The sequence below is a fragment of the Citrus sinensis genome, chromosome 1 (assembly GCF_022201045.2).
Source record: "Citrus sinensis cultivar Valencia sweet orange chromosome 1, DVS_A1.0, whole genome shotgun sequence".
Lineage (NCBI taxonomy): Eukaryota > Viridiplantae > Streptophyta > Magnoliopsida > Sapindales > Rutaceae > Citrus > Citrus sinensis.
In genome coordinates, this window is record NC_068556.1 from 5,734,281 (window position 1) to 5,761,622 (window position 27,342).

General features: G+C 35.2%; 4 protein-coding genes across 4 annotated transcripts; 1 reads left to right on the top strand and 3 right to left on the bottom strand.

Moving 5' to 3' along the window:
• The first annotated feature begins 7,851 nt into the window (after window positions 1-7,851).
• Window positions 7,852-10,155, top strand: LOC102618143 (trihelix transcription factor ENAP1). Its single transcript, XM_006475645.4, has 2 exons — window positions 7,852-9,292; window positions 9,809-10,155. The coding sequence occupies exon 1, from the start codon at window positions 8,280-8,282 to the stop codon at window positions 9,285-9,287; it is 1,008 nt and encodes a 335-aa protein (XP_006475708.1). The 5' UTR covers window positions 7,852-8,279; the 3' UTR covers window positions 9,288-9,292; window positions 9,809-10,155.
• Window positions 10,156-11,565: 1,410 nt separating this feature from the next.
• Window positions 11,566-12,183, bottom strand: LOC102625444 (hypothetical protein). Its single transcript, XM_006476037.1, has one exon. The coding sequence runs from the start codon at window positions 12,181-12,183 to the stop codon at window positions 11,566-11,568; it is 618 nt and encodes a 205-aa protein (XP_006476100.1).
• Window positions 12,184-12,969: 786 nt separating this feature from the next.
• LOC102625158 (ARF guanine-nucleotide exchange factor GNL2) lies at window positions 12,970-17,415 on the bottom strand. Its single transcript, XM_006476036.2, has 2 exons — window positions 16,356-17,415; window positions 12,970-16,276 (listed from the first exon to the last, which is right to left on the bottom strand). The coding sequence occupies exons 1-2, from the start codon at window positions 17,408-17,410 to the stop codon at window positions 13,189-13,191; spliced, it is 4,143 nt and encodes a 1,380-aa protein (XP_006476099.1). The 5' UTR covers window positions 17,411-17,415; the 3' UTR covers window positions 12,970-13,188.
• A 475-nt stretch (window positions 17,416-17,890) lies between these two features.
• LOC102617856 (DNA mismatch repair protein MSH7) lies at window positions 17,891-27,235 on the bottom strand. The gene is made up of 17 exons (XM_006475644.3): window positions 26,787-27,235; window positions 25,823-26,366; window positions 25,317-25,412; window positions 25,145-25,200; window positions 24,735-24,801; window positions 24,177-24,272; window positions 23,437-23,568; window positions 23,303-23,336; window positions 23,152-23,196; window positions 21,853-22,052; window positions 21,635-21,761; window positions 21,268-21,545; window positions 20,408-20,602; window positions 19,545-19,958; window positions 19,375-19,471; window positions 18,898-19,025; window positions 17,891-18,535 (listed from the first exon to the last, which is right to left on the bottom strand). The coding sequence occupies exons 1-17, from the start codon at window positions 27,119-27,121 to the stop codon at window positions 18,062-18,064; spliced, it is 3,318 nt and encodes a 1,105-aa protein (XP_006475707.1). The 5' UTR covers window positions 27,122-27,235; the 3' UTR covers window positions 17,891-18,061.
• Between the last annotated feature and the right edge of the window lie 107 nt (window positions 27,236-27,342).

The following is a 27,342-nucleotide window of genomic DNA, read 5'->3' on the forward strand; positions in this document are numbered from 1 at the left end:
TCCTTCAAAGAACCTTTAAAGTCAAATGGTTGTCAAAATTTGATGAACAGTTCAAATTGACTGTTAACATGATCAAAGATTGGCTCTCCTCTAAAAACCTCCTACAACCAACCCTGGAAGCCTCTAAAGCCCAACAGACCTTCCTAACCTAAAAATCCAAAGCCCAGTCTCTTTTGGCAAGCGCCAAAACTGAAGACGAGTATTTCAAAGCCATGGAACAGCTCCTCGCCTCACGATCAAAGTCCTCAGCTGCAGATTCCTCTGAAGATGTTGATGATGATGAAGAGCCTTTCATTTCTCTCGGAGACGATAATGAAGATGACTGTTTCGGCATTTTCTCTCCGATAAAGCATTGTAAATAATTATTTGATTATTTACTTAAAAAAAAAGAAGTATTTTTTCGGGTGGTCCCCTGGACACAAGTGAGAGCGCACATGTCTCTTCACCCGTATTGTACGTCAGTCTGTATTTCTGTATATGTACAAAGCATCTACTATTCAAAGATACGATCCAATTGTTACTGTGCACTTAAAATCCCGCTACAGTGAACAGTGCAGAGTTCCAGATGTTACTGTGCACTTAAAGTCCCGCTACAGTGAACAGTTTAAAGATTTTTGTATATAAACCGAGAGGAAGACTCAGACTCCTCAGGTTTTTCATTTCTCATTTTCAGAGCTTCTCTCTCTACTTCTCCCCATTCTCTCTAAAAACCTCTCTCTCCGAAGGGTTCCAAAGAAATTTTCTGTTTACACAATAGTTCTATCACAGAGCTTTGGGTGATCAGACTAGTTCTTTACCTTCAATCTTCCCGTCTTTCAATCTTCCCTTCTGGAAAGATTTGAAAATTTGTAATAGCCAGAAAGCAAAAATGTATGTTTAAATTCAGTTCTTTAAATTTCAATGTAATTTAAATTTTTGCAATTTACTTTAAAGCATTTACTTTTCTGCAATTTAATTTTATGCATATTTAAATTCCAGCAATTTATTTTAAAGCATTTTTCTTTTCAAAGCATGCTTGCAGATTGATCTGTATCAGATCTGCCATATAAATTCTACATTCCTCTGAGGCAAAGAGACCGGATCTCGATCCTCAGTTGTAAATCTTTTCTTCTTCCTCCATTCCTTCAGAGCACCATTTCCGGGATCCGGATCTGGTACTGTGTATGTACCCAAACCTTTAAAAGAACCTAATCTAAATCTGATAAAAGCCCAATAAAACGAATCAACCACGTTTAAAGTAATTTAATTTTACTTGGTAAAATAAAACTAAGTTGGTATATCGGCTGGAAACCCGAACGTGCGGACTATTGATCTGTTCTAAGTCAGATCTGGGTCCAAAGGCTTCACTTTGTGTAGCATCGATCTGGTTTAACAACGCCACGTACCAATTAGTTATTAAAATTTGACTAACCGCGTTCAAATTTGTTTGATCACTGTATGACCCAAAGAACTCCATAATCAAAGCTGGTAATTTATTATTTTAAAATTTGGAAAAACCGATCCATTAATTGTTTAATTTGAGTTTTTGATATTGAAATCCTACGAAAGCACATCCATCCTTCGATCCTATTTCCTTCTGGTATCCAAAAAAAGTGCATGCTCTTCTAAGTTACGGGCTCCTCTATCACCAAATATAATCCTCATCCTCTGCTTTTTCTTTCAAAATTGAAGCTCTACTATTTTCCTTCACCAAAACTCTACAAAAGGCCCGCATTTTCATTCATACATAAATTCTCCCAAACAGAAGCGCTACCCGTTTAAGATTCGGAAGCAGAACTTGAAACTGCTATCAAAGCCGAAGCCGAACTCACTATTGAGGCTGTTGAGTCTGCTGTCAAGGAAGAACCCAAACGTGAGGAGATTTTTGCTATTGTTATAGTCAGTGGTTAAAGAAAATGATAACTTTTTGTGTTTTGTGCATTCTTTGATTAATTTTGTGAATTCCCCATATGCTTGTTTTCATATTTTTTTAATCATTATGTGTTTAGCCGGATGGATTTCAGTTTATATTGTTTGGTGACAATTGTTTAATTATAAAGATGGAATTTTTTTTGGAATATTAATTTATGTTGTATCGTAATAATAGCACTTAGCCATTGCTCTCGATGAAATAGAAATGTACTTGCGTTTTGCTTAAGTTTTACTGTTTTAGAGATCAAATGATAGCAATCTCTAATACTCTTGGAAGCAATTTACTAGTTAGATGATAATGATAAATGATAAAGGATAATGATAATTATTTTTGATTTAGAAATTTTTTAAATTTAAATTTTTCGAAACTTAATGGATTAAATTTTTGCTGGATAAAAATTTATAATAACTTACTCTTAATACAAATGTTAATTATTTTGTCGAAATGGAAAATTTGAAAAACTAGCTTGCAATCGAAGATGTGCAATCGATAAAATATGAGCCAACTCTTAGGATGTCATTTGGTAGTCATGAGAAAATGTTTGCCTTTTACAAAGCCTATGGTAAAGAAGAAGAATTTCATAGGAAGAAGCTAACTAGTAATAAAGGGAGTAATGGGAATGTAAAATACGAGACATTTGCATGTGGTCGTAACAACAAGTTAGAAAGTAATTCTACTAATGTGTTAAAGTAGAAACCTATTGTGGAAATTAGTTTGATGCTAGAATTAGAGGTTGTATGAATGAAGATGGAAAATAGGTTCTTCGAATTTTAAACCTTCAAACATAATGATGGATTTAGTCTGGATAAAGTTAGGTATTTTCCTTGTAACCGTAGAATTAGTGCAAGTGCAAAAAAGCGTATTGAAAGGAATGATTGTGCGGGAATTAACATTGCCCAGAATTTTAATTATATTGTTATCGAAGCTGACATGAATGAAAATGTCTCATTCTTAGAGAAAGATTGTAGAAATCTTATTGACAAAACAAAGCGATTATAGTTTGGAGAAGGATATGTTATAGCAATTTTAAAATACTTCTAGAAAAATTAAGTAGAGCGCCATTTTTTTTTTGGCATTAATTTGGATGAGTAAGAGTAGGGCAACTTTCAAATATCTTGGAGACGTCATCGCATTTGACATAACATATCTTACAAACAAGTATGACATGTCATTTGCTCCTTTTGTCAGAGCTAATCATCATGACTGATCTATTTTGTTAGGATGCAGATTAACTTTACATAAGGATACAGAGACATTTACGTAATTATTTAAGGTGTGGCTATCATGCATGTTTTGTTTTCCTCCCATTGGTATCGTTACAGACCAAGACAAAGCAATGCAAAAAGCAACAAAGAATTTTTTTTCCTTCGACAAGGCATCGATAGTATTTGTGGCGTATAATGAAGAAGGTGCCTTAAAAGTTAGGGGCTTTTAAAGAATGTGAAAGGATTATTTCTTTACTACTTTTTATTGCTTATGATTCATTGAGTCATGTTGTGTCTGAGAAAGCTTGTCATAACATGATTACAATATATGATTTATGGAATAATGATTGGTTAAATGGTTTATATGATGAGCAGCATCGTTGGATTTCATGCTATTTGAAAGACAATTTTCGGGCAGGATTGTTAACAATAAATTTGAAGCAATTTATGAAGTAATATGAAAATATATTGAAAAAGAAAGCTGAATTAGAATGGCTAGTAGATCTCAAGTGTTTAAGCAAAAAGACTTTACGTGTAATAAGATATGAGATGAAGAAGCAAATTGAAGAGGTGTATACCATTTTTAAATTTAAAGAGTATCAACAAGAATTAATTGGACTTATGTATTGTGATATACTTGATTTTGTAGAATCAGTATATGATCAATGAATCATATGGGTAAGGTAAGAAAAGAAGTTTTGAGGTTGTTTTTAAAGAAGTTAAGTGTGAAGTTAACTGTATCTATTCAAAGTTTATGTTTAGGGGGGATTCTTTATAGACATGCCCTTGCACTGCTGATATATAACAATGTAGCTTTCAGAAATGTCATTTTATCAAAATGGAAGAAATATGTGAGGAGATACTACAGTAAGGTGAAAGTTAGTTATGATGTGAAAAATCTATATATTCAACAAGAGATATATGGCAAAATATGTACTGCTTTCATTGAGATTGCAGGTATAGCTATTGATGATGAAAGTAGTAACAAATTAGTATTGGATTAAATTGATAAAACAATGAAAGATCTGCCTAAGTAAATTCGGTGTGAAAGTGTGGAAACAACTATTTCACCAACAACTGTTACTGGTGAAATAAGTTGTAGTAGGCAAAAATATTAAACATGTAATTAATGATCCAGTAGTGGCACATCGTAAAGGCCGTCATTCTTGCTTGAGAAAACAATCTTCAATCTATAAGAAACCTGCCCAAAAGAACAAGATTGCAAAAAAAAAAAAAGTTTGTTCAAATACAAATATATGTTTTCTAATTTCATTTGGTATTCGTTTAATTGTTTGTCATAATTTTACAAGATTTACAAGAAAATTCTTCATTGCCTTATGAAGTACCTAATGAAATCTCCACACAGCAGAGCAACATGGCCATAGTAAGTTTATGAATTTTTATTTTAAAATTTTCTTTTATTTTGAAGATATGTAACTAAGTTTATTGTTGACTATATGTAAATATTTTAGGAATGAAGTACTCTTAATACAAATCTCAACCAATATAGGACTTTAGACTACTATAATGTAAGAATTAAATTCATGAGGAAATTTTAATTTAAATTTTTTATATGGATTTTACACTTTTTTAATTTTCTTAGGTACCTATATACCTAACCCAAGTTGGTGGAAATAATATTTATTAATCATTTCCTTATAATTGGCACACAGTAAGTTGTCGTCTTAAAATCAATATATTCATGTATACTTATATGTTTAAATTTCTAAAATGTAATATGATGCTTTAATTTTTTGTGTATCATAACAACTAATCCTACTATATGCTTTACAATCGTATTATTATTCTTCTTCGATAACGTATGAAGGATTTGGAAATGAGAATTTCCAAATCAACAATTTAATGAAGATAACAATTGTTGTGATTAATGTTTGACTTATATTCTGTTCAAATTATTTTCCTTATCATTTCAGTTAGATTTGGCTTAAAATGACAAATTGTAGTGATGAATTAATGATATATGAATATTATGTTTCTATTGGCATCAATGATTGTACTATTGTTGTTTTTTTAAAATAATTTTTGTTGGTTTGGTGGCTTTTTTGATAATTTTCAATGACATTGTTTGATAATTTTCGATGACATAAATCATTGCAATTTGAATGTGCTTGTACTCATTGTATGCTAGTTCAACATCCAATAATGATTTATAAGATTGTTTTAACTCTTCCAGCATTAAAATAACGATTTAAATATAATTTCAAGCTCAATAAAGTGAAATAACTCAGAGTCCTATATTTAAAAGGAAAATGCTATTATATATGTCTATAAGTTTTTTCCCAGTACATAGTACAAAATGAAATAACTTAAAAATAACACTTAAATATAAAGTATAGTACAACAATCACATGTATTATGATGAAATCATATCCTACTGTTTATCTCTTTCAAAATTCATCATCAAACAATCGCCTCAGCTCTTCACATTCTTGCATGTACTTAAGTTCTTTATGAAATAATTGAAATCTAACAGACAAACACTCAATCTTCAATGCCAACTTCCTAACTTTCTCCACTAACAAGTCAATTTTCTCTTCGCTAGATTCATGGTTTCTGCTTATTGAAAGTTCTTACATCTTCTAAATTTCTAAAATTTGTGATTTGGATTCTTTTTAGTATGTGACGTTAACAACTCCATTTACTCACTGAATCTCTTACATATTTTCAGTGAGTTTCAAATTTCATTTATGCTAGATGACATTGTCATTAATATACTACTTAAATTGCTAAAAATAAAAGAGCATGAAAACACAAAGCACTCTGCAACAACTCATTTTTTCAGCCAAGAAACATAAAAAATTGTAAAAAATGAAAATTAAAGGAATGAATTAGTCAAATAATACTAAGGATGGTTTATCACAAGATCTATGTGTAAAACTGACTAATTAGACAATGAAATTAACAAAATTCAGTCAAATTCTAGGGAAAAATTAATTCGAACAATATCTGGAGTTAACAAACATGAGACAAAGTATAAAAGCCTTTCCCATTAATATTCCATAGATAATCACAACAAGTAACAACAATTCCAGAAGCACACATAAACAACAATTCTAGAAGCACACATACTAAATTTGAAAATTACAAGAACCCAAAAAGTAGAATATAATAAAAGATTATGCAAACCCCTGAAATTGAAACCAACTTTCCCAAATTCATAGCAATTCTACATCACACTGAATCAAAATTCAGCAATTTTCACAGAAATTTAACCAGCTTTCCCAAATTCATAGTAATTCTACATCACACTAAACTAAAATTCAACAAATTTCACATAAACCAAAATACCCACGGTGAAACCAGAAATTACTAAAAAAAAAAAGACACCTAAAAGAACCTTATTAGTATCATCTCACTAGTAAATTACTTCCAAGAGTACTAGAAATTGCTATCATTTAATCTCTAAAACAGTAAAACTTAGGCAAAACAAAGGTACATTTCTATTTCACCGAGAGTAATAGCTGACAACTATTATTACTCATACAACAAAAAATAATATTCAAAATGAAACTTCCATCTTTATAATCAAATAATTACCTCCAAACAATAGAAATTGAAACCATCTGACTAAACACACAGAGATTAAAAAAAAATGAAAAACAAGCATTTGGGGAATTCACAAAATTAATTGAAGAATGCACGAAATACCAAAAACAATTATCATTTTCGTTAATCATTTACCATAACAACTACACAAATGTGCTCATGATTGGGCTCTTCCTTGGCAGCGGACTCCACAACTTTGGTAGTAGGTTCGGCTTCAACTTCAAGAGTAGCTTCGGGTTCTGCTTCCAGGGCTAAAACAGGTGGCGTTTTGTGTTTGTGAGAATTTGTGTGTGAATGAAAATGTGGGCCTTGTGTAGAGCTTTGGTGAAGGAAAATATAGTAGAGTTTTAGTGAAAGAAAAGAGAAGAGCTTCGATTTTAAGGAAAAAGCAGAGGATGGAGATTATGCTTGGTAGTCAAGTGAGGATAAGTTGAGATCATCTGCTACTTTTTGGATTTCCTCTTTTTTTTTTTATTATCTTTTTAATCTTTTAATTATTAAAATGAAGAGAGAGTGAAAGAAGCAAAAACCGAACCTTTCTCTCAGTTGTCTTGACACTTACCATTTTCGTTTCTCTTATCTCAAAGAAAATTAAATGCTCTTGAAGCATTGCTTTCTTTTCACTCATTCCTTGCCCCGCGTGTGTCATTCAATTAATAATGAAAATTTTTATAAACAGATGATAAGATATGAATATAGAATAAGTAATGCTCCTAGAGCATCTATGACTTTCTCTATTTTCAATTTGGTATAGTTATTTGTAAAATAATACAACTAAAAAATTAAGGAAAATAATTGTTTTTTTTAATACTTCAATTTACTATAAAAAAGTTGAATTGCATTTCCTACAATTTTATCCACTTTACTTCTCATGCAAAATTCTATAATTAACTTCTATTTTTGAGAATGAGTTGCTCAACTTCAAAGTTGTTATTTTATAAAATTACATTTGAAATTACCATCCCCATCCAATAGGTCATATAAGAGAGGTCATTGCAAAGAAAGAAACTTTCAAGACAAAAAGGAAATGATTATTAACTTGTTTTTAAAAGAAATTCAAGTCTTCACACGTGTCTATTTTCTTGGGGAATAATAAAAAAGGGGGGGTGCTTCTATTACATTTCATGAAAGCCTACGAAATGTAGCTATTCTCCAGCCTTCAGGGGAGGTTTCTGCCCATTTCCTCATTCTCGTCATCCACGTAACATAATGAAAAACCTCATGGTCGGTAGACGATAATTTCCCTTTTAAACATTTTCAACCAGAAGGCCCGCTGGCCCAGTGTCTATCCAACTCCAAGAGCAGCAATCCCGCGCATTTTAGCATTATCCGTTAATGTTACCGACCAAAAAAATTGGGGGTCTGAAATTTCCCAACTTCGAGCTCTTGACGAATTTAATTCACAAGAACAAAAAATTGATGAATTAGGGTTTCTTTCTAACCTTCATTAAATTAAACCGAGATTTCCCGGGAACCTGTTTAAGTTCCTATCCGGGTGATACATCGTATTAATGTTTTCTTTTTAAGTTTTATTTATAAATTTTCCTCTTTTCTCAATTAGGGGTTGCGTCATTCTCAAATCCATTAAAGACAGGATGGATGACACTGAAGATGATGCAAGATACCCACCAAAACCCTACTCTCTAAATCGCCAAAAGCTTCCTTCATATTCTCGTCCTATCAAAAATCGCTACCAATACGAAGAAGAAGACGAAGACGATGAAATTGAAGATCGCATTGAAGAAGAAAACGAAGAAGAAGAAGGAGGATACCATGTTCAATTCAATGACCAAAGTGCGTATCGCCACAATTTCAATGAAAGCGAGAATTTCGAGAGATACCCAAAACGACAGAGGCTGAGAAGCTCCGGTTCGGGCTACCGGCTGGCACCCAGAAGTGTAAAGCTATCCTATGATTGGACTGAGCATGAGGCTTTTGTGTTGCTGGAAATTTGGGGAGAGAGGTTTTTGCAACTAGGGAGAAAAAGCTTGAGAAGTGAAGATTGGGTTGAGGTTTCTGAGAAAGTAACGGAGGCTTTGAAAGTTGAAAAGACGGAGGCGCAGTGTAGGCAAATGATGGATGTTTTGAAGAGGAAATATAAGAAGGAGAAGGTTAAAGTTGAGCAGATGGGAGTAAATGATAGCAAATGGGTTTTTTTTAAGAAGATGGATATGTTAATGGATATGAGAAAAGAGAGTGGCGGGTTGGCTTGTGGGATTGATTCGGGTGAATATGTATTTATGGATACTAATGTTTACTTGGATAGGTCTAATGGGTTTGATGAGATGAGGGATAGCCCTAGTGAATCAGAGGTCGAAGAGGAAGAGGATGATAGTAATGAGGGGTCTTTGGCTTCACTAAAGATGTTGGCAGATTCAGTGAATAAATTTGGAGATATATATGAGAAGATAGAGAATAGTAAGAGGGAGCAGATGATGGAGTTGGAGAAGATGAGAATGGATTTTCAAAAGGAGTTAGAGCTGCAGAAGAAGCAAATTTTGGAAAGGGCACAATTAGAGATTGAGAAAATTAGGGAAGGAGATGATGATGGGGACACCGATGATGGTGGTGATGGTGATTCTATGGGGAATTTTAGTGAATAATGTTGGTAAGTGTCTAATTTGTTGTCACATATGTTTCTTTTGGTACTATAATTGCCGTTTTATTGAAGTACTTACCATATATACATGACATTACCGTCACTTGTTTCTGGTTTTTAATCAAATTTTTATTATTAACTAATTTAATTTTGTGCCGTTTAACTTAAGATCGTGTGTCCCTTCATATCTAGTGAATCCTACACATATCACAAATCTTTGACTCCTTTCCCTCCAACAAGTGTGTTCCATCGATCCTCTTAAAATATTTCTCTCATGCGCATTGCTTTCTTTTGTCAAGGTTACATAGAATCTTTAGCTATCAGATTCCTGATTTGAATGGGTTTATTATTATGCTGGATCACTTGTTATTTATCATACCTATGTTTGCTGGCTTGCATTTGAACGTAAACTGGGTATTAAATTGTAGATTAGCTTTTGAAAGCCTAAGACTAATGTTTTCTAATATTCGAAAACATCATACTGTCGGTAACAATTTTTTTCCTTTTCGAACTTTATAACTGTAGGTACTTAGGTTTTGGAAAGGAAGATGATATCTGAGCCTGCTATAAATGTTTTGGACAGACCACCATCTGCTCTCAGCTCGGTAATAGTGTTACTAACAGTGCAGTTCTTTTGGAGTTTCAAGGTTTTGTGTAGCATGATAGGCAAGGATGATTTCTGTTAGTGCTTTAACATTATCCTTCATTGGAATCTTATAAATTTGTGTTGTATTTCCTAATGTACTCATCTTCTGCGTGTTGTAAATGCTTTTCCTTTTTGACAAGATCTGTTCATCGTTTTTGGATGATCACATCACATTGTATGAGTTTCTTCCTTATTATAATATAAGTGAGAAAGTTTTAAATCTTAATTTCTTTTTGCATATTCATACTTATAGCAGTTTATAATTTGTACACGATCCCAATAATATATTTTCATTATCCTAATTTATATAAATTGGATCAATGTTTAAAACTAAAAAGGATGGTTGCTATGGAAGAATGGGTTGCTGAAGTTGAAACTAGGTTAGGCTCGGTTGATTGGATATTTATTAGAACATTGTTTAAATATAGTAACTGATAAATGAGGAGAAAGTTGTGTGATCTAGGTATACTTGGTCATTGAGGAGCATTGAGCAATCATTGAAGTTAGGAAAATAATCAAATAATATCAATTTATTGCCAATTTTATAATTTGATTGAGAAGGTTCTTAAATTTGCATAAACATCCATCCAGAGTGATTTCTTTTCAATAATATAAAGAATTGTAGTACTCTTTGGAATTTTTGTCCCAGTTGATATGGTATCTGATTTTGTGGTATTTTTTCACTCATCATGTCATCTCATCTCTAGAAAGAGTGGTGTTGTCATATAAATATTCTGTGTTGGCAGTCAAAGTCTGGTGTTCTTTCCAGCAATAACTCTGTTTTTAGGAAATACCAATGTTGATTATTGAACCTTGTGTTTCATCAAGAAACTTTCTTTTCTTTTTTATTTGGTTCGGTTTGAAAAAAGATCATGATTAACCGGATTGATGGATTTGAAATATTGATGAGGAACCACAGATGAGGAAAGAAAAACTCTACCCATTAATATAACCTGTTTCAATTTGAATCCTCAGGTCGTCAAAAAACAAAGGTGTCCATGTCATCTATTTGCCTCTTTTCGTGGCTTCCAAACTAATTTTTGTTTTTGAACCTTAAAGACAGTCCGATCAAAACAAAAAGGAAACCCACCAATTTCTTTCTAATAGGGACAAAACTGAACCAGGGTAAGTTATATTTTAAAATATAAAACAAATAAAATGAAGAGACTTGATGAAGGATTTGTTACTGTAATGATGAAAAAGAGAAATATGTGTAAGCTATGTTTAGCGTGTGAAAGAGAAAATGCATTTTGCATTAATCATATTCTGAAGTGAGATGAAAAGTAATAATTATTTATTAGAAGCTACTTGAAAGATGGATGCAAGTTTACCCCATCAATATCATATTGTCGTACAATATCCATAAAGAATGCCATATAAAATCTTATTGGGAGTGCCTATGTTACAATTAATGTAACATACACACTCAACAATAACCACACAAATGATGGGCCCATACAATTTGTGTGGTTGTTGTTGAGTGAATGTAACATAGCATTTGCTAATCTTTATTGGTATCCGGAAATTCTGATAACATGAGCCCTTTCATTCAAAATCTTCCCATGAGTGAATTAATGACTTCTTATTCATTACACTTTTGGAAAATGTTGTGTTTGGTTAATCAGGATGATAATTTTCAAGGTTTACAAGCATAATAGAATACAACATTCATGACACTGTCAAAAACAAGCACAGAAGAATACATTGAAACCAGTAGGGGAGCCTCCCATATACTGATATCTCTGCATATTCTGAACTCAAATAGAAACTCTACCAATCTCAAACTCATATTGCTCAACAAAGTCATGATTAAAGCTGTCTGTCGCCTTCCTTTCATGAGATTGTTTGCCTTCAATAACGACTCAAGTCCATAGCACTCACTCTCCAACACTGACAACACTTTTGCAAGGTTCCCCACAACCATTAACTGCGCAAATACTACACAGAATGGTATTCCTAGAAAACCTAAAACACACAAGAAACCCAACATCCTTGAGCTTAACAAACCCATGGAAAATAGTAACTTTGGCACCGTTGCCAAACTGATAAGCAAAGCTCCGAAAAGGCCAAGAACAATGAAGAATTCCCAGAAACTTGTATGGAGAAGCTTAATCCAAGTCATCCCACTTTTCGTTAACAGCCTTCTTCTATCAAGACTTATTCCATTGTAATTGTCTGAAACTGCTTGAATTGTTGCAGCTCTTCCTATAAGTGAGAAAGTGATGAAGGAAGGGAAGCAAATGATAAGGTGCATTATGGTTTTGGAGAGTATTTTCAATAGAGGATGTCCGAGTAAATGATCTGTGATGTTGATACTCCATGAGGGTATCTGGGGAAAATAGCGAACAAGAAAGTGAGAGATGAAGAGAGATATTGAGAGAGGAGAGAAAAAGAAGATTGAGATAGAATGGAACTGAGTGGGATGGAGAAGTATAACTCTTATGGATTCCCTGAATATCTGGGCTGTGTCGATCAGATAGACTGACTCAAACACTTGTGCTGTTCTCCTTGGCATTGCTTTTGAAGAGTGAGACTAGAGAAAATTGAGTGAATGAGGCTGTTGATGGGCGGATTCATGATAAACTTAAACTAAATTATGGTTGCTTGCTTGTTAATATATCATGATTGAACAGGTTTGCTTAAGGGTGGTTATACCATTAACATAGTCCATGAAGGGATATTTTATAGCTTACAATCATGAGAATATGGAGAATAGCTTTGAAACTTTTAATTATTCTTGATGATGTTAAAAATACCTGATGGTCATTCGTTTACCTTTTTGCTAATTAAATGCATGTGATCTATTGTCTTGCACTCCAAAGACACTTTTATGATTTTGGTGGGTGGATGTCTAGTATTTTATTATTTTTTTCTTAGAAGGGCAAAAGAGAGACGATCTTGTGATTGAAGAGAGTGCTTGAGGTGATTCCGTTGGTTTCATACTATTCTACAATGAGATATCATGATTTTGCCTCGAGTGGGATCATGGAAAGTTGCAAATCGCTGTGTTTGTTTGTGTATGTGCGTTAACATTGAGAAAGAAACAGGGGGAAATTAATTAATCTCAAATTCTCAACTTGGATTAAACATTTGTATATGTAAAGCTACAGCATGCATGCGCAACGCGGTTACAGCGCAAGGAATTACAACATCAACAATTACACCATTTTACATACAAGTAAACGGAAAAAAAAAAAATGATACCTTACTACGTCTCTGATATGTTGGTAACTCAAAACTATCGAAATTACTCTGTATTTTAAATTTCATCAGGAAAAAGCTCTTCTTTGAGAGAAGGAGCTATCCACTGTATCTGAATATATGTGATCTCCCATAGATCTTCATCTTCTTTAGGCGCTAAAATCTCTCTTTCCTTCATCATTGTTATCATATTTCTCAACAAATCTGGGATTGTTTCTTGTAGTTTAGTCTCACCATATGGTCCCAAATCAGCCTTCATGCATGTATCCATTCTTCTCAACACTCCTAACCAGAATGTCCTAAACCCAGGACTCTCTGCAATCTGTTTTATAAACTGTAAGAACACATTGGCCAAGAGCTCCATTGCATTCTTTAAAGTCCCTTCCATACTTCTCATCTCCCTCTCTGCATTCTCTCGCCTCGAGTACTCTATCATCTTTTCATGTAAATCGTCGACCATTGCAAATATCACGAGGTTGAAACAATTTATACAGTTGATTGATGAGAAATCCAAGTCTTCAGCCAATGTAAAGCATTTTTGAAGAGCTAAAACCGCATGATTTCTTATTTCTTCTCGTCGTGCTAAGCTAGTCTTTCTAAGTGCTTCACCTAGTTTGATGAATAAATTTACAGCAAAGTTCAAAGAATTAAGGCCTTTGTAGTCCTCTAATGAGGAGGTACTTGTACTGCTCGCAATGCTATAATTGTTCCCTGATTCTGACCATGCATTTTTATACCACTGTATCAGCAAATTCACGGAATCTGACAGCAAGTCTAGGATCTTCAAGTTCTTCTCTAGTGGACTGTTCTTTAGCGCAACAAAACTAAATGCACAGTCAATACAGTAAGCATAAGTTGCCTTTGAAATATGGGTACCATCAGATATCAACATGATTAAAGTCTCCACTGCCTGCTCGTGGGTGTCTGGATGCCGACCAGTTACTGATAACAAATGGAGGACGGATTTCCACCCAACTGCAGATTGCAAATTTGCAGGGTATTCAATGATAATCTTACTCACCGACTGTGTTATAAGCTGAGAACACGTGTCAAGAATTTCTTTATCGAGCTTCCACATTAGATTTATGGACTTGAATATTAGCTCCTCTGGTAATTTATCTGATTGGTATGAAGAAAGCAGTCTGAGACAGACCTTGAAAAGGCCTACCATTGCCTTCTCTGCAAATGGGATAGGTGAAAATAAAGGAAACTGAGTAACTAGTAGAAGATAATCATGGAAAGAAGGCCAAAACGCCTGGAACCTGTTATTGTTGGCTATAGCAATGGCAATGATCAAATCCCAACAGAAACCGACAGTTTCTTCCTCTTCAACTGGAGTACTAAACTTTTGGCCTTTTCCTGCAGCTGCAAATATCAGAGAACGCCCTAGATTCTGCAAAGCCTCAAGAGGTAAGTTTGTACTATTGCTGAAAATGTTTCCAATTTGACACTGTTTGATCACCTTCAAATTTTGTTCGAATTCATTCATGCCAAGGGATATAGAGTCTTCTGGGCTGTCTAATGATAGAAAATGAGTAAATCGACTAATCATGCCTGAACTCCGGCGGTTTCCAGATGTGGGATCATAAGCGGGGAAAACTACACCTGATTCAGCTCTTGAATGAGAAGGGGCATCAGTGGTAGAAATATCAAATTCAATGACAGATTGGGGTAGTAGCTTAAGCCTTTTGAGTTTCAACAAGCAGTCCACAATATTCCTCCAACCTGCTCTAATAGAGTTCCCAAAGTTGTTTGCAAGAGTAAAAACTGCAAGAGTAGCCATTTTTGGCTTCATATCATTGCTAAAAGCAAACAATGTTTCTTCTGCTGTGGCATATGGATTTAACAATGTGGTGAACTTGCAGAATGAGGCAAGAAGCTCATCAAGAGTGTCTTCTAGTCCATACTGAGCTATCCTAGATATGGATATCAACCCCTCGATGCATTCTTGGAGCATGTCATCTTCGTCAGCATGGTCAAAGAACGCAGAAAGCGCTGCAACTGCTGGACCAGCAATGGAAGCAAACATATCTCTCCCTAGCCTACGATCAAAATCACATAAGATGAACGGCAGCATAGTTTTTGATCGGTTTATCAGTTCAATCCATCTGCTTGGATTCATATCCACTATCTGGCCAGATTGGCCAAAAACTGAGATTGCATTGGATGCAATGGAGTGAAAAAGCTCCGACAGATACTCTCTAGGAAGATCTTTCCCTCCATTGATCCCTCTGTTGTTCCTGATGAACTCCTCCTCTGTCATCTTCTTCTTCACTTGTGGATTGTGTTGATCAGTATTGAGCATAATGAGGGAGTAGCAAAATATATACACCGAATCCTTGGCAACAAAAATTTCTGAGGTTTGCTGATCAAAAAATCTGTCGGAGAATGCTTCAAGGATTCGCTGAATCTTCTGGGACTCTCCTGGCAAACGGAAAGTCTCTAGATAAGTTCTAAGAGCGTTGTCGAGGGTCATGCCAGCAAACTCAAAAGTTTCAGTGAATTCTTTGAGAACTTGAATGTGAAACTCATCAGCATCGCCAAGATAATCCCCAATCATATTTTTGTCAAGTCCTTGAGTGAAGCGGAAGAAAAAAGCTAAGGCTTTTGGATCTGGTGGATCAGAGACTAATTGACAAAGTTTCAGGTACTCTAAGCCTTTCTTTTCATCTCTATTAAAATGGTTCCCAGCAATCAATGATTTCCTTTTCTGCGCTTTCCTTAACCTTACATATTCCACCCAGGTATCTGAGTCATCATTGGGTTTCTCTTCCCAAAAAGGTTTATACTCGGTGATTTCAACAGGGTATGGACCAGAAGGGCTTGTATCTCCTTCTTTGTCAATGCTTTCTGCAATGTTGTGAATCAAGATTACCAGTCCTTCAAAGGCTTGTATCTGTGAGGAAGTCAAAGGGCCAGACACAGGGAATGAATGCTTGCAAAGTAATTTTCCTATCTCTTCTATCACATTTCGACAAAGGGGATCACAATCATAGTTCACGTAGACTTCAATTAGGAATGTTGGTTGTCTGCAGAAATTTATAATTCCTTCAAGGGCAACTTCTTGGAGTTGATGAGAGTTTCCGGAAGCTGCAACTCTCAACACCACAAATCCAAAGAAAGCTTCAAGTTGGAGACGAATGAACCTACAAAAACCAAAAAATCCATTAGATCCTTCTTGGCTGTTTTTCCAACAACAAGAAAGTATTATGAATACTGACCAACCTTCGAAGAAAGTGATAAATATTCAACACAGTGCTGCAAATCATGGATAACACAAGTGGACTTGAACGTGCTCCATAGTGAATTAAATGATGAAATAAATCATCTTGAACCATCCTTAGGAGTTTTGGGTGCTTTCCAATTGCATCACCACTCAATTCAATGGCAGAATTGATCAAAACCAAGGCGAAAAGCTGAACATCTACATCAGAAGTACGAGAACCTTCTCCCTCCACCAATTCCACTACATTTAACAAAGAGCACAAGAAATGAAAGATATCAACAGCAGAACGAATTCCGTAGCCAGAACCCAAATTTGCATCCATATCAACATCCTCAGTGTCAGATTCTGATCCCTCTCCACTTTTAACTTCAATATCAGGCAACCTTGAAAATATGATCTGTATCAACTCATGCATTGTGTACCTTGCACTCCGTTGAAGCAAATCCCCTCTGCTTGCAGACTGTTGAACAACATGAAAACATGTATTGACAATGGTACAAACCGCTTCATCTGTGAGCAGAATCGAAGCACGGTGCCTCATAATTGCTATCAAAACCTGTAAAATCCTCATCATCACAGCATCTTCTGATATGGGGTCTGTTTTTTCCAGTTGACAACTTGTAATTCCTGTTACTACAATATTTATAGCATCTTTTACTCCTGGTGTCTTCTCATCAAATATTTCAAGCTTTAAAATCTTCAAAATGGCTGAAAGCGCCACGCCTGTGGCTGCAGCCGGAATGTCATCGCTCTGGACCACATCTAGAAATGGAGATAGATAAATGGAAGGATCGACGGTGCGCCATTCCTGTTGGGGATTGAAAATGAGAGACCGCAGTGATTTTAAAGATTGCACGACTGCAGATTCGAAAGTGTCTTCTTGAACGTAGTGCGCGTCTAACGGTCGACGGATCACGGCAAGGACGGAACCCACTTCGGTGTTTAACATGCAAGAGAGACCAAGCTGTTTTCTTTTGTATTTGTCCATATCTTTCTTATTGTCGTGATATGTTGCGCATTTGTTATCATCTTCTTCCTTATGCAATTCTACCATTTGATTATACTGAGAAAACCGTTTGAAGAACTTCAAAAAACGGTTGACAATGTAGGCCGTGAAAATGATTTGATGTTTGGTTGTTGTGAGGGCGATTACGAGGATACGGGGACAACTGGGGGCATTTTCGGAACAACGGAGACTTTTGTCTTTGTCACCCCGACACGTGGGAGAAAGTGGCCGAATTGTTTGCTAAACAAGAGGTTAAATTGTTGATAAACTTTTATGGCTAAAGGACAAACATTTGAAAACTTCTACCACTAATTTCTCCTAAACTAAATCAATTCTGTTAAGCAAAATGGCTAGGTAGAGATTTAAAGTCTCTACTCACAGTAAAGTGGCTCAAAAGATTCGCAATGATTGCTTTGGATTTACCTGACTGTAAATTTGATAAAAGAAAAAAATTAAATGAAAGAAACCTCAGTTTATAGAGCAAAGCTTAACAGCACCACCAAAACTTGATTTCTTGGATTTGACAGGAGATATAAGAAGTGCCTTCTGCATAATAGAATATTACATTATAATCATTTCAAGCAACAAGTTACAATGCATCCTCTTAATAAACAAAAATTAGGTAAATACACAAAGAAAAATTGATTAAGGCAATTAGGCAAAGTCATGTAGCAATCATTATCTTTGCCACCTTCTCTTTTAGTTGTGCAACTGATATGAATTCTTTAGCTCATGCCACAAACAAAACAATGTGTCATAAGCATCATCATCATCGGAATTACAATCAACCCTTGAGACATTTACAATGGTCTTCAACCACTCTTCATGGAGACTTGAGAACTCTGATCTCTGTTCACTCGACTTGAAACTTTCTCCTATTGATTTTTTCATTGCTAGAGCAGCATGTGATGCTGCCTCAACCACCTTTTGTGGAACCCCAGCCATTACAGCCACTTGCAACCCATAGCTCTCTGGGCATGCTCCGGAAGTAAGGCGGTAGAGAAAAACCAGCTCTTGATCACCTTTCGAATAGTTTTCAGAGTTTGACTTGAAAGCACAAGCCATATGTTGTAGAGTAACATGCGGATGAGAAGCAAATTCTTTTGTGAGTGGATGGTAATGTGTTGCAAATAGCAACCGACAATTGATCCTTTCAACAAGTTGGCGGAATACCTGAAAATTTCATGTTACTCTAATGAACCACACCTCATATAACACTTATTTTGTATTAAAAAATCCAACTAAATCTTAAACCGGCCACAACAAACAATCACTGATCCTTTTGATGCTATATTACAGTAATGCATTTGCACTTAATTTTTTCCCAAGATAAAGTTCACCAGTGCATATATCCATCCACATGTCAGTGATTACACGTCTAATATTACAAGTTCATCCCAAGCATATGATCAAAAAATGCATGACGATAAGATCACAATCAGGATGTGTAAATAAAGAGGAGATGATAGATGTTAACATATATTTCAAAGTTCTAAACTCAATTCCAGTAATTTGTGGTAAGCAGAAAGTCTCACAGCGTAGGCAATGGCATATCCATCAAAAGTGCTTGTTCCTCGACCCAGTTCATCAAGAATTACCAGAGAATCTTGAGTGGCTTTCTGAAGAACTGATGCCGTCTCTGTGCACTCAACAAGAAATGTACCTACAAAAGACCGAGATTCTCTTGGCAGTCAAACTTCATAACGTTAATAGTCCACGTGCAAATTGCTAATTATGTGAACATATGCATTTCTGCGCTTGTATGTAACTTTTTATTCCGGAAGGTATAAAGAAAAGTTCAATAATTTATAAGGAAATAGATGGATACATTAGATGAAAAGTCCGGTGTTGGAGGTGCTTTTCGTCAAAACACAAAATGAAGGCACCCATAACATAAGTTTTCATAGATTCATGTAAAACAAGAATGTGTTATCTTCTTTAATCTTATCCAACATTTATACCCCAAATGAAAGTTTATCTACTCGATAAATATTTTTCTGAAGCAGACTTACTCTCTCCTGTCATGATTCTATCAGTGGCACCAAGCCGTGTAAAAATGGTATCCGCAAGAGAGAGAACACACATCTCGCAAGGAACAAAACAGCCCAGCTGCAGGTTGTTAAAAAATTAGTGTTACAACTCAGAAAAAAATCGCTGAAATATATTCACAACAGTAACACACCTGAGCCAGTATTACAGCTAAACATGTGGCACGCAGAAGTGTTGATTTTCCACCCATATTAGGTCCAGTCAATAGCAAGGTACGGGGAAGACAGTCATCTGAATCTTCACCAAGAAGAATGTCATTTGGGACCGGTAGTCCTCCATTCTCTCCAAGTGCAAACGGATGCCACAATCCTTTAATTTTAAGTACAGGTCCTCCATTGTCTTGCCTCACAGCCGGATTTTTTGATTGAGGCAAAATAAGAGGTCTATGCATAGCACCAGATGACATGCTCGCAGTAACAGCAAAAGATCTTAATACATCGATACAACTAATAGCATGAATAACTTCAGACCATTGACTAGCTTTCTCAATGAATAACTCAATCAGAATTGACAGTGTTTCTGCATCCAAATCTGTTACATCATGGTTCTGATAACACAAGTAATATCAGTAATGGGCCCAAAGATAGGTATATAAAATGTAAAAATTTGACTCTCCATCCAAACAAGGATAAGAAAGTCAGCAAGCATGCATTTGCATAATATTGAACTGTGGAACACAGAATTTTCCACACCTTGTTAAAAGTCGGAAGTCTTGCAAATGATAATAACAAAGTTGAAATTAAGAGTCAACTTCAGATACACAGAGAGAAGGTGATCGCTAATGTCTTTAAAGAGTGAGTTGATTCCTATGAAGGTTTTAAAATAATCTATGAAGGAAACTACAAGATGTGAAAACAAAAAATTTACAACCAAAACTAGCCTTCACTAAAATGTTGAACTCAGTGAAATAACATTCTGACATGAGATATGAAACTCAAACACAAAGGAACCCTTAATACTGACACTTGCAGAATGTAAGAGTAGAAAGAAGCAGACCTGGTAATCAGGGAAGTCGCTATCAATTGCTGCTTCAAACTGAGTAAGGAATTTATCCAGCCCATCACTACCATCGAATATTGGCGGTTTAAAAATTCTAGATAATGACGGAATTATATGCCCTTCCTTGTGCATTAACATTAATAAATCCATTGCAATCCTAAGTCCTTTCACAAGAGACCCAAATACTTTCACCTGTAGCAGAAAGAATGTATTATACACTTGGATTTAATTAAAAGCTTTACTCAATCAAAATTCTAGATAAATGTTTAAGTGGCAAGAGAAAGAAAGGTGCTAAAATGATAGGTATTAATGACATCTTTGATGGGTGTTATGATATCTTTGACAATCTGGCATGATTAAACTATGCAGCTTCCTATATCTACAAATGTTATAATAAATGCAAAAGCATAGATCAATTCTATAAATGGTTTCATGAAATCTTAAAAATTTAGAAGCAAAAAACCCTTACTGCATCTTAAAATACAAGGTGAATAGAAATTGTATACAAATGCAAAGGCAATGGCTTTCCACATGTAGAGACACATTGCAAGCCCTTACTCCAATTCTGAAATCCTTGCAGCAATTGCCAAAACAGTTGATTGGGTTAACAATCTTGGGTTAACTTACCTCAAATATCCAAATTTCAAAACAGTCGATTCACTAGGAGAAAGAAGAAAATATTTACGATAGAATTCTGACTTGCAATTGTCAATGTCTAACATTTTACAGGCTATAAAAGAAACTACAGAAAGGTTCTGGTACCCTTGCAATTCGTTAGTCGATGGTGACTAACACATGCAGTTGCTTTTCCTAATGAATTTGGAAGGTATAGATATGCCATGTTTGGAGAACCTTACTTGCTGTTTCAATACTTTCTTGCCTATTAAGGGCAATACAATACACGATGATGCCTGAACTCTAGCTTTCACCCTTCCCAGCAGCCTCTCCAAGTCAGGGAGCTTGCGCAGATACTGAGCAACAACCATCACAACTTCTGAATTTTTCATTAGATATTCAACAACGTCCAGCCTGTTATTAATGCCTTCAACATCTTTTAGTGGATGGCAGATCCAACTCCGCAAAAGCCGCTTACCAGATGATGTCACACAGCTATCAAGATACTTGAACAATGTACCTGCAACTCACATGTAGTATTACTTTATAAGGATGCTGTCCTCTGAGACTCAAAATTTCACTTTAAGATAAAAAGAGGAAAACACTTGCCTGATGAACCACTGTCAGCATTGTTATTAAATATCTCAAGATTTACCAGTGTCTGTCCATCCATTCTAAGGCAATCTCTATAAACTTTGTAAGGTAATATATCTCCATTTCGTAAAACATCATCCAACTGCATAAAAATTGGAACACATTAGACGACCCAAACATTAAGGGGACCTCAACAAATTTAAAACTGGAAGAGGTAATACAAGAAAGCATACCATCAACCTGGATAAATGACTTATAAGTCCACCTAGAGCAGAGAACCCGATATCATGTTGCATTACGTTTTCGAGTGCCTTACTCCATGGACTTGAAGACCCATTGAAGTAACCGTTCAACTGAACCAATTTTTTAACTTCAGAAGCATCCAAAAAATCAGTAACTGCCATAGCCGGAGTGAGTTCCAAAGCTGCAGAACCTAAAAGATAAGAAAAAATTGGGTATGCAATTTTCTTAGCATGATTACGATCAACTTCTAACAAGTAACTGACAGAACTCCAAAGAACATTTACACACACACACACACACACACACACACACACACACACATACTGGTTCAGGATCCTCAGCTTCATTAAAGTGTGCGAGAGCTATTAAACCACATGGTTTAATAGCTTTTCCGGATTTTAACAAATTCAGCATCTTGAATTGAAACATTATATATATATAGACACTAACATACATATGCCTACTTTGTTTATGAAAACCAAGACAAATAGAGGTAATATTTAACTAACCCATTGCATTATCCTGAAATTTCTCTTGCTCTTTCTCTATCAACACAACAAAAACTTCATTAGAAATTTTTTTCTTTAACTTGCAAACCATTAAAAAAAGAATTTATCATAATTCTTTTATATTACTTAGATTTCATTATTTTCTATTTCCTATAGATAAACCAAAATAACTTCAATCCACAGCAATAAGTAATTTATTATGTTCCTACTTCTCTTTCTCCAACTCCCTTTTACCCGATGCAATTCGTCTTATGAATATGTGTACACATTGATTTCTCCCTGTTTTAATTGATTTCTACTTAACAAATATGAGTAAACATCTAACTGAATAAATAGCCAGCCTAATGCAAATATCTGGTTCTGCCCCTGCTTCTGGACATTTATGGTCTACATAATGGGAAAATGAAGTGCATAAGTACAAATAAAAATGGCCGGTGAATGACTAATCCATAGAGCAATGATGGCAGATTGTCCAACAATAACCCCAACATGAATTGATTTCATTATCATGATAAAAATGCCAATAAGCTAATTGAAGATTCAAGCAGATTCAAGCAAACCAATAATTAAGGTGACGTAAGAAGTTCCAAAACACTTAAGCATAAGCATGAATGAAAGAAACAGTCATACACCAGAACATATTGTACGTAAAACTATGCTTATACAGCAAAGCCTGGGAACACTCTGTACATGTCTGTATGGTCTAAAAATCACGAGATGACATGTATTGACATAATTTCATCAGATATGAACATATCAGAAAGTTGAGGCAACCCTCACCTGCTGAGAACTTTCTCAGCGCTTTCTGAGCTTCTTTGCAAAGCCCTGAAATATTAAAATGATTTTAGCTACAATCAAAGTAACAATTTCCTGGCATAACTTCAGGGTGGAACTCTGCTCAAATAACAAAGGATAAAGGAAAATGGATCACCTCTATTTTCATATATTACTTCTTTAGGTGATACCTAAATCATTTCCAGCATGAAAATCAGAATTTTGATATATCAAATTTGACAGACTATGTGGAAAAAATTATATAAAAGATAGCAAGATAGAAAAATTTACTTGCATCAATAAAGCCCCCAAAGCAGCACATGAAGCATCATCATTGATGGTGCCAACCCAGACCCTCAGAGCAGCACAATCAACAAAAGCAAATCCATAGACAACAGAACCATTATCTGGCCCACAGTTCCCCTAGAGATAAAGTACAATCCAATAAACTTAGAATTTAACTGACCAAATCTTCATGTCAAGCACAAAAAGGAAACAGCAAGCAAGTTTTTTCAAACATGTTATCTAACATTAGCCAATGTTGCAGGACAGATCATTCCATTATTTTATCAAATCATTTCTTGACTCTCTTTACAGAGGTTACAATTAAGAACTTCCATTTGATTAACATACAAAATTCAGTTGGATATTCTGTTCTAACATCAGTGCTTGCAGCCAACATGAATTTGACTATTTGTCAAAAAAAAAAAAAAAGCTTCATATGCTGCCTTATAAATGAAACATTGGTCCGATCATCATTATCATTGAAGCAAATACATCAGACAATAAGCTGGTACTTGGACAGAGTTAAGAAATACATTGAGAAAAACAAGAAATCCAGAAATTGGAGGAAGAAGATAAGATTTGATAATCATTAGACAAGCATACTGATATTGGTAGACTTCAAGAAGGATGCAACGAAAGTAAATGATAACAGAAAATACCAGAGCGCAATTTAGGACGTATATGCATGAAAAATTGCCATTTAGGTTTCCCATATAAGGAGTAACCAACAAGAAAACATAACAGACCTCTTTTATAGCAAGAAGATGAACAGCATCAGGGCCAATCGTACCATCTACTGTGGTTGACGGTGTGACAACATTCACTAATTTTCTAGAAATTACCTGAAACCCAACGTCAATGTCAAATCAATAAATTTAGACTATAATTCTAAGCATTTGCACAATGTAGAATGCATCCAAAGTAGATGAAAACAAAAAGAATTAAGGCAAGCTAACAACATATTCAGAGCATGATCTATTTGAAAACCAGAAGGAGTAGCAAATGATGTAGTACTTGTTTATTAATGTTACTATGAGCATTCTAGAATAGCCGGACCTGCCCTCACCCAAAAAGAGAAAAATGAAACAGAAAATGAATGGGAAAATGTGTCTAATACATATTCACAGCCAATAGCTTTAAAATCACATATGGAAACTAGTTTAGTAAGATTTGAGTACTGATATAAACTCCATATCTCAAATTTGATTACTTTAAAGGAAGCCCTCAAAAGACACGTGAAGCATGGCAAATAGAACAATAAATCATTATATTTGTCTCTTCTCTACTCAGCACAGGAATCTTACAGAGTTTGTATGTCTTGCTTTTGCTTGTTCAGATGTCTCCAACTGCTCAATCCGTCCAACTTTATATCTTCAAGAGAACAAAACAAGCAAAGAGTGAACTGTAAAATTCTGAAACTAGGACAAAGATGATAAACAAGCACTTAACTCAGAATAATTACAATCACCGTCACATGGATAAATGCCATTTCGCCTCTCCAATCAATATCAATACGGTGCATAGTTGAAACTTCAAATGCTCTTTTATGCATTTCATCTCATAAATCCCATAAAACCAGTAGAACTGCTAATTTTACGGTCGCTAGAACGCTGTTTAACAAAGAGAACTGTTATACAGCTTTCTAGTGACTGTAAACTTAGCATTTTTAAAAGACTTGTATTCACATTTAGACCAGGTAGTCAAACATTCTTACCCCCGAGCAACTAGTTTTTCAACAGCATCATCAATCCCACTCTCGGAGATACCAACCTGATGATAAAGAAATAATTCATTGCGGAAAAATAAATATATAAATAAAATTTAAGAGGAAAAAGAAGGAGAATTTAAGGTTAATCAAAGGTTTGAAACCATAAATATTTGTTCACCTGTCGACATTTCCCTACACCGCTTAATGTAATCTTCCAATCAAGCTCTTTGTGACCAATTTCAGCATCCAGTTCATAGAGCTCGTAGAATTTCCCCTATATTTGATCATAAGATCGAATCATTAGGCAAGTTTCATCCACAGCCCATAAATATTTCAATTGGACAAAACAATACAGGAGTAAACAATTCTAGATCTGATAGATAGATCTAATAAATAAGGAGGCTTCCTAAAAGGCCACAGTTAAACTAAAAAAGCATATAAAACCCACATGATGCTCATCTTGTAAGTCACCAAAATAGCAGAATCTGTCCTTTTTTTCATAATATTTGGTCCAGGGTTGCTAAGACTAGATGCATCTGTTTTAGCATTCAATCCTTCATGGCACTCTTCTAAATCTCACAAGATCAAGCAAATGTTCATTGATAACCAACAATGTTCACTAATAATGCCTTGTAGAAAATGTAAGTAGTTAAAAGAACATTTAAACATAGCACAATAACTAACCACTTTAAAGAAAAGCAAAACATCCATATATTGGGATTTGACATTCCAGTATTGCTTTTGAGATGCGGACATTTTCTTCAAAGCTTCAGGTGGTATATAAAGTGTCCTCTTGTCATAAAGGGGATCATCAGGCCTTCTTCTGTTGGCATCCCTAATTTTAGAAGGATCAAGCCATTCAAACTTGCTGGTTGTATCAGCTTCTTCCTCACAGTTCTTAACCCCAGCCACGGAATCCTGAAGAAGTCTCATTCTTTTACTAGAATCCAGCAATGAAGAGTTCTTCTTGTCCCCAATGTTGAGATTATCTTCTAAAATCCGCTTTAGACGAGGAACAACACGATGCATGCCCGGTGTATCTGGACCAGAAACATCTTCATTCATTTCAGTACATGAAACACATCCTTGGTTGGCCAAGCCATTACAATTGAAAACATTGTCTTTTTCAGAATATAGAGAAGCTGTTCCCTGTTGAGATGATGCTTCCAGATCACCAGTTTTACCAAACACTGAGCAAACAGTAGAGGAATTTCCATGCTGTTCATTCCTGCAAATTTTACACAAATAATTTAATAAAAATCGTAAATAACACAAGGCAAATCCAACTAGCAAATACATAAACATCCACGAGTTATTATCAACCAAATGGCAACCTGCAATTTGAGGAATATTGCACAAAAAAATTTCGTGCATAAAGAATCGTAGACTTAATGTGACAATTGGAAACATATCACAACCTCAAAACATAACGAGATAACCAAGAACTGTTAATAAAAAATTCGAGGAAGAATCATATAGCGGAGATAGATGTTGTGTACAAGTTCTTCACTCGAAAATTCACTCGCACTATTGACGATAAATCATAAGAAAAATAATTCGTTAGCAAAAGAAACCTTAGCTTCAGATAATAGAAGTATTTATCAAAATTATACCACAAAAGCCCTAAAGTTTTAGAAAAGCAAAGTACCTTTTATTTGCGTTTTGTCTTGCATCAACCTTCACAAACTTATGCATAATGCTCGAAAACAGTGAAGAACCTCCACTGGTCCCCTCATTCGCCTTAAAGCCCGACGGTAGAATCTGACGTGGCACTTTTTCCGGTGGAGTGTCGGTTCCTCTGATTTCCAGAGAGGAGTCCTCCGTAGCAGAAACTGTAGGTTGACCGGAGGAGTCACCGACTGGATTCCGCTGCTTTGTCATAAAATTGGAGTCTTTCCGGGCGCCTGACATGTCTGCGGCGCCAGATTTGTTCGCCGGCGAGCATTTCTGAAAGAAGGAGTGGATCGATTGTTGACGCTGCATCTTCGAATTTTAGAAGTGAGTCTGAGTCTCTGAGAAATGAGGCAGCGGCGAATTTAAGCTGAATAATTGGCGCCAACTTATGCTCCTTGGTCTAAAAACGGCGGACTAATTGTTGGAGGCCGAACTCTAACGTAAAAGAGACCGTCCATTTCTAATACCTCCTCTCCGCCGTTCGATTAACAAAAAAGCGAAATGTCAAACTTACCCTAATCTTTCACCTT

Bases quoted from the DNA above. Each gene is read 5' to 3' on its own strand.
- LOC102618143 (XM_006475645.4), top strand. From the start codon at position 8,280: ATGGATGACACTGAAGATGATGCAAGATACCCACCAAAACCCTACTCT.
- LOC102625444 (XM_006476037.1), bottom strand. From the start codon at position 12,183: ATGCACCTTATCATTTGCTTCCCTTCCTTCATCACTTTCTCACTTATA.
- LOC102625158 (XM_006476036.2), bottom strand. From the start codon at position 17,410: ATGGTAGAATTGCATAAGGAAGAAGATGATAACAAATGCGCAACATAT. The intron at 16,277-16,355 runs GTTGGTCAGTAT...TGGTTTTTGTAG, and splicing joins ATTTATCACTTTCTTCGAAG to GTTCATTCGTCTCCAACTTG.
- LOC102617856 (XM_006475644.3), bottom strand. From the start codon at position 27,121: ATGCAGCGTCAACAATCGATCCACTCCTTCTTTCAGAAATGCTCGCCG. The intron at 24,802-25,144 runs GTAAGAATGTTT...GTTCTCTTGAAG, and splicing joins GAAAAACTAGTTGCTCGGGG to ATATAAAGTTGGACGGATTG. The intron at 19,026-19,374 runs GTAAGTCTGCTT...GGTCTTTTGTAG, and splicing joins TAGAATCATGACAGGAGAGA to GTACATTTCTTGTTGAGTGC.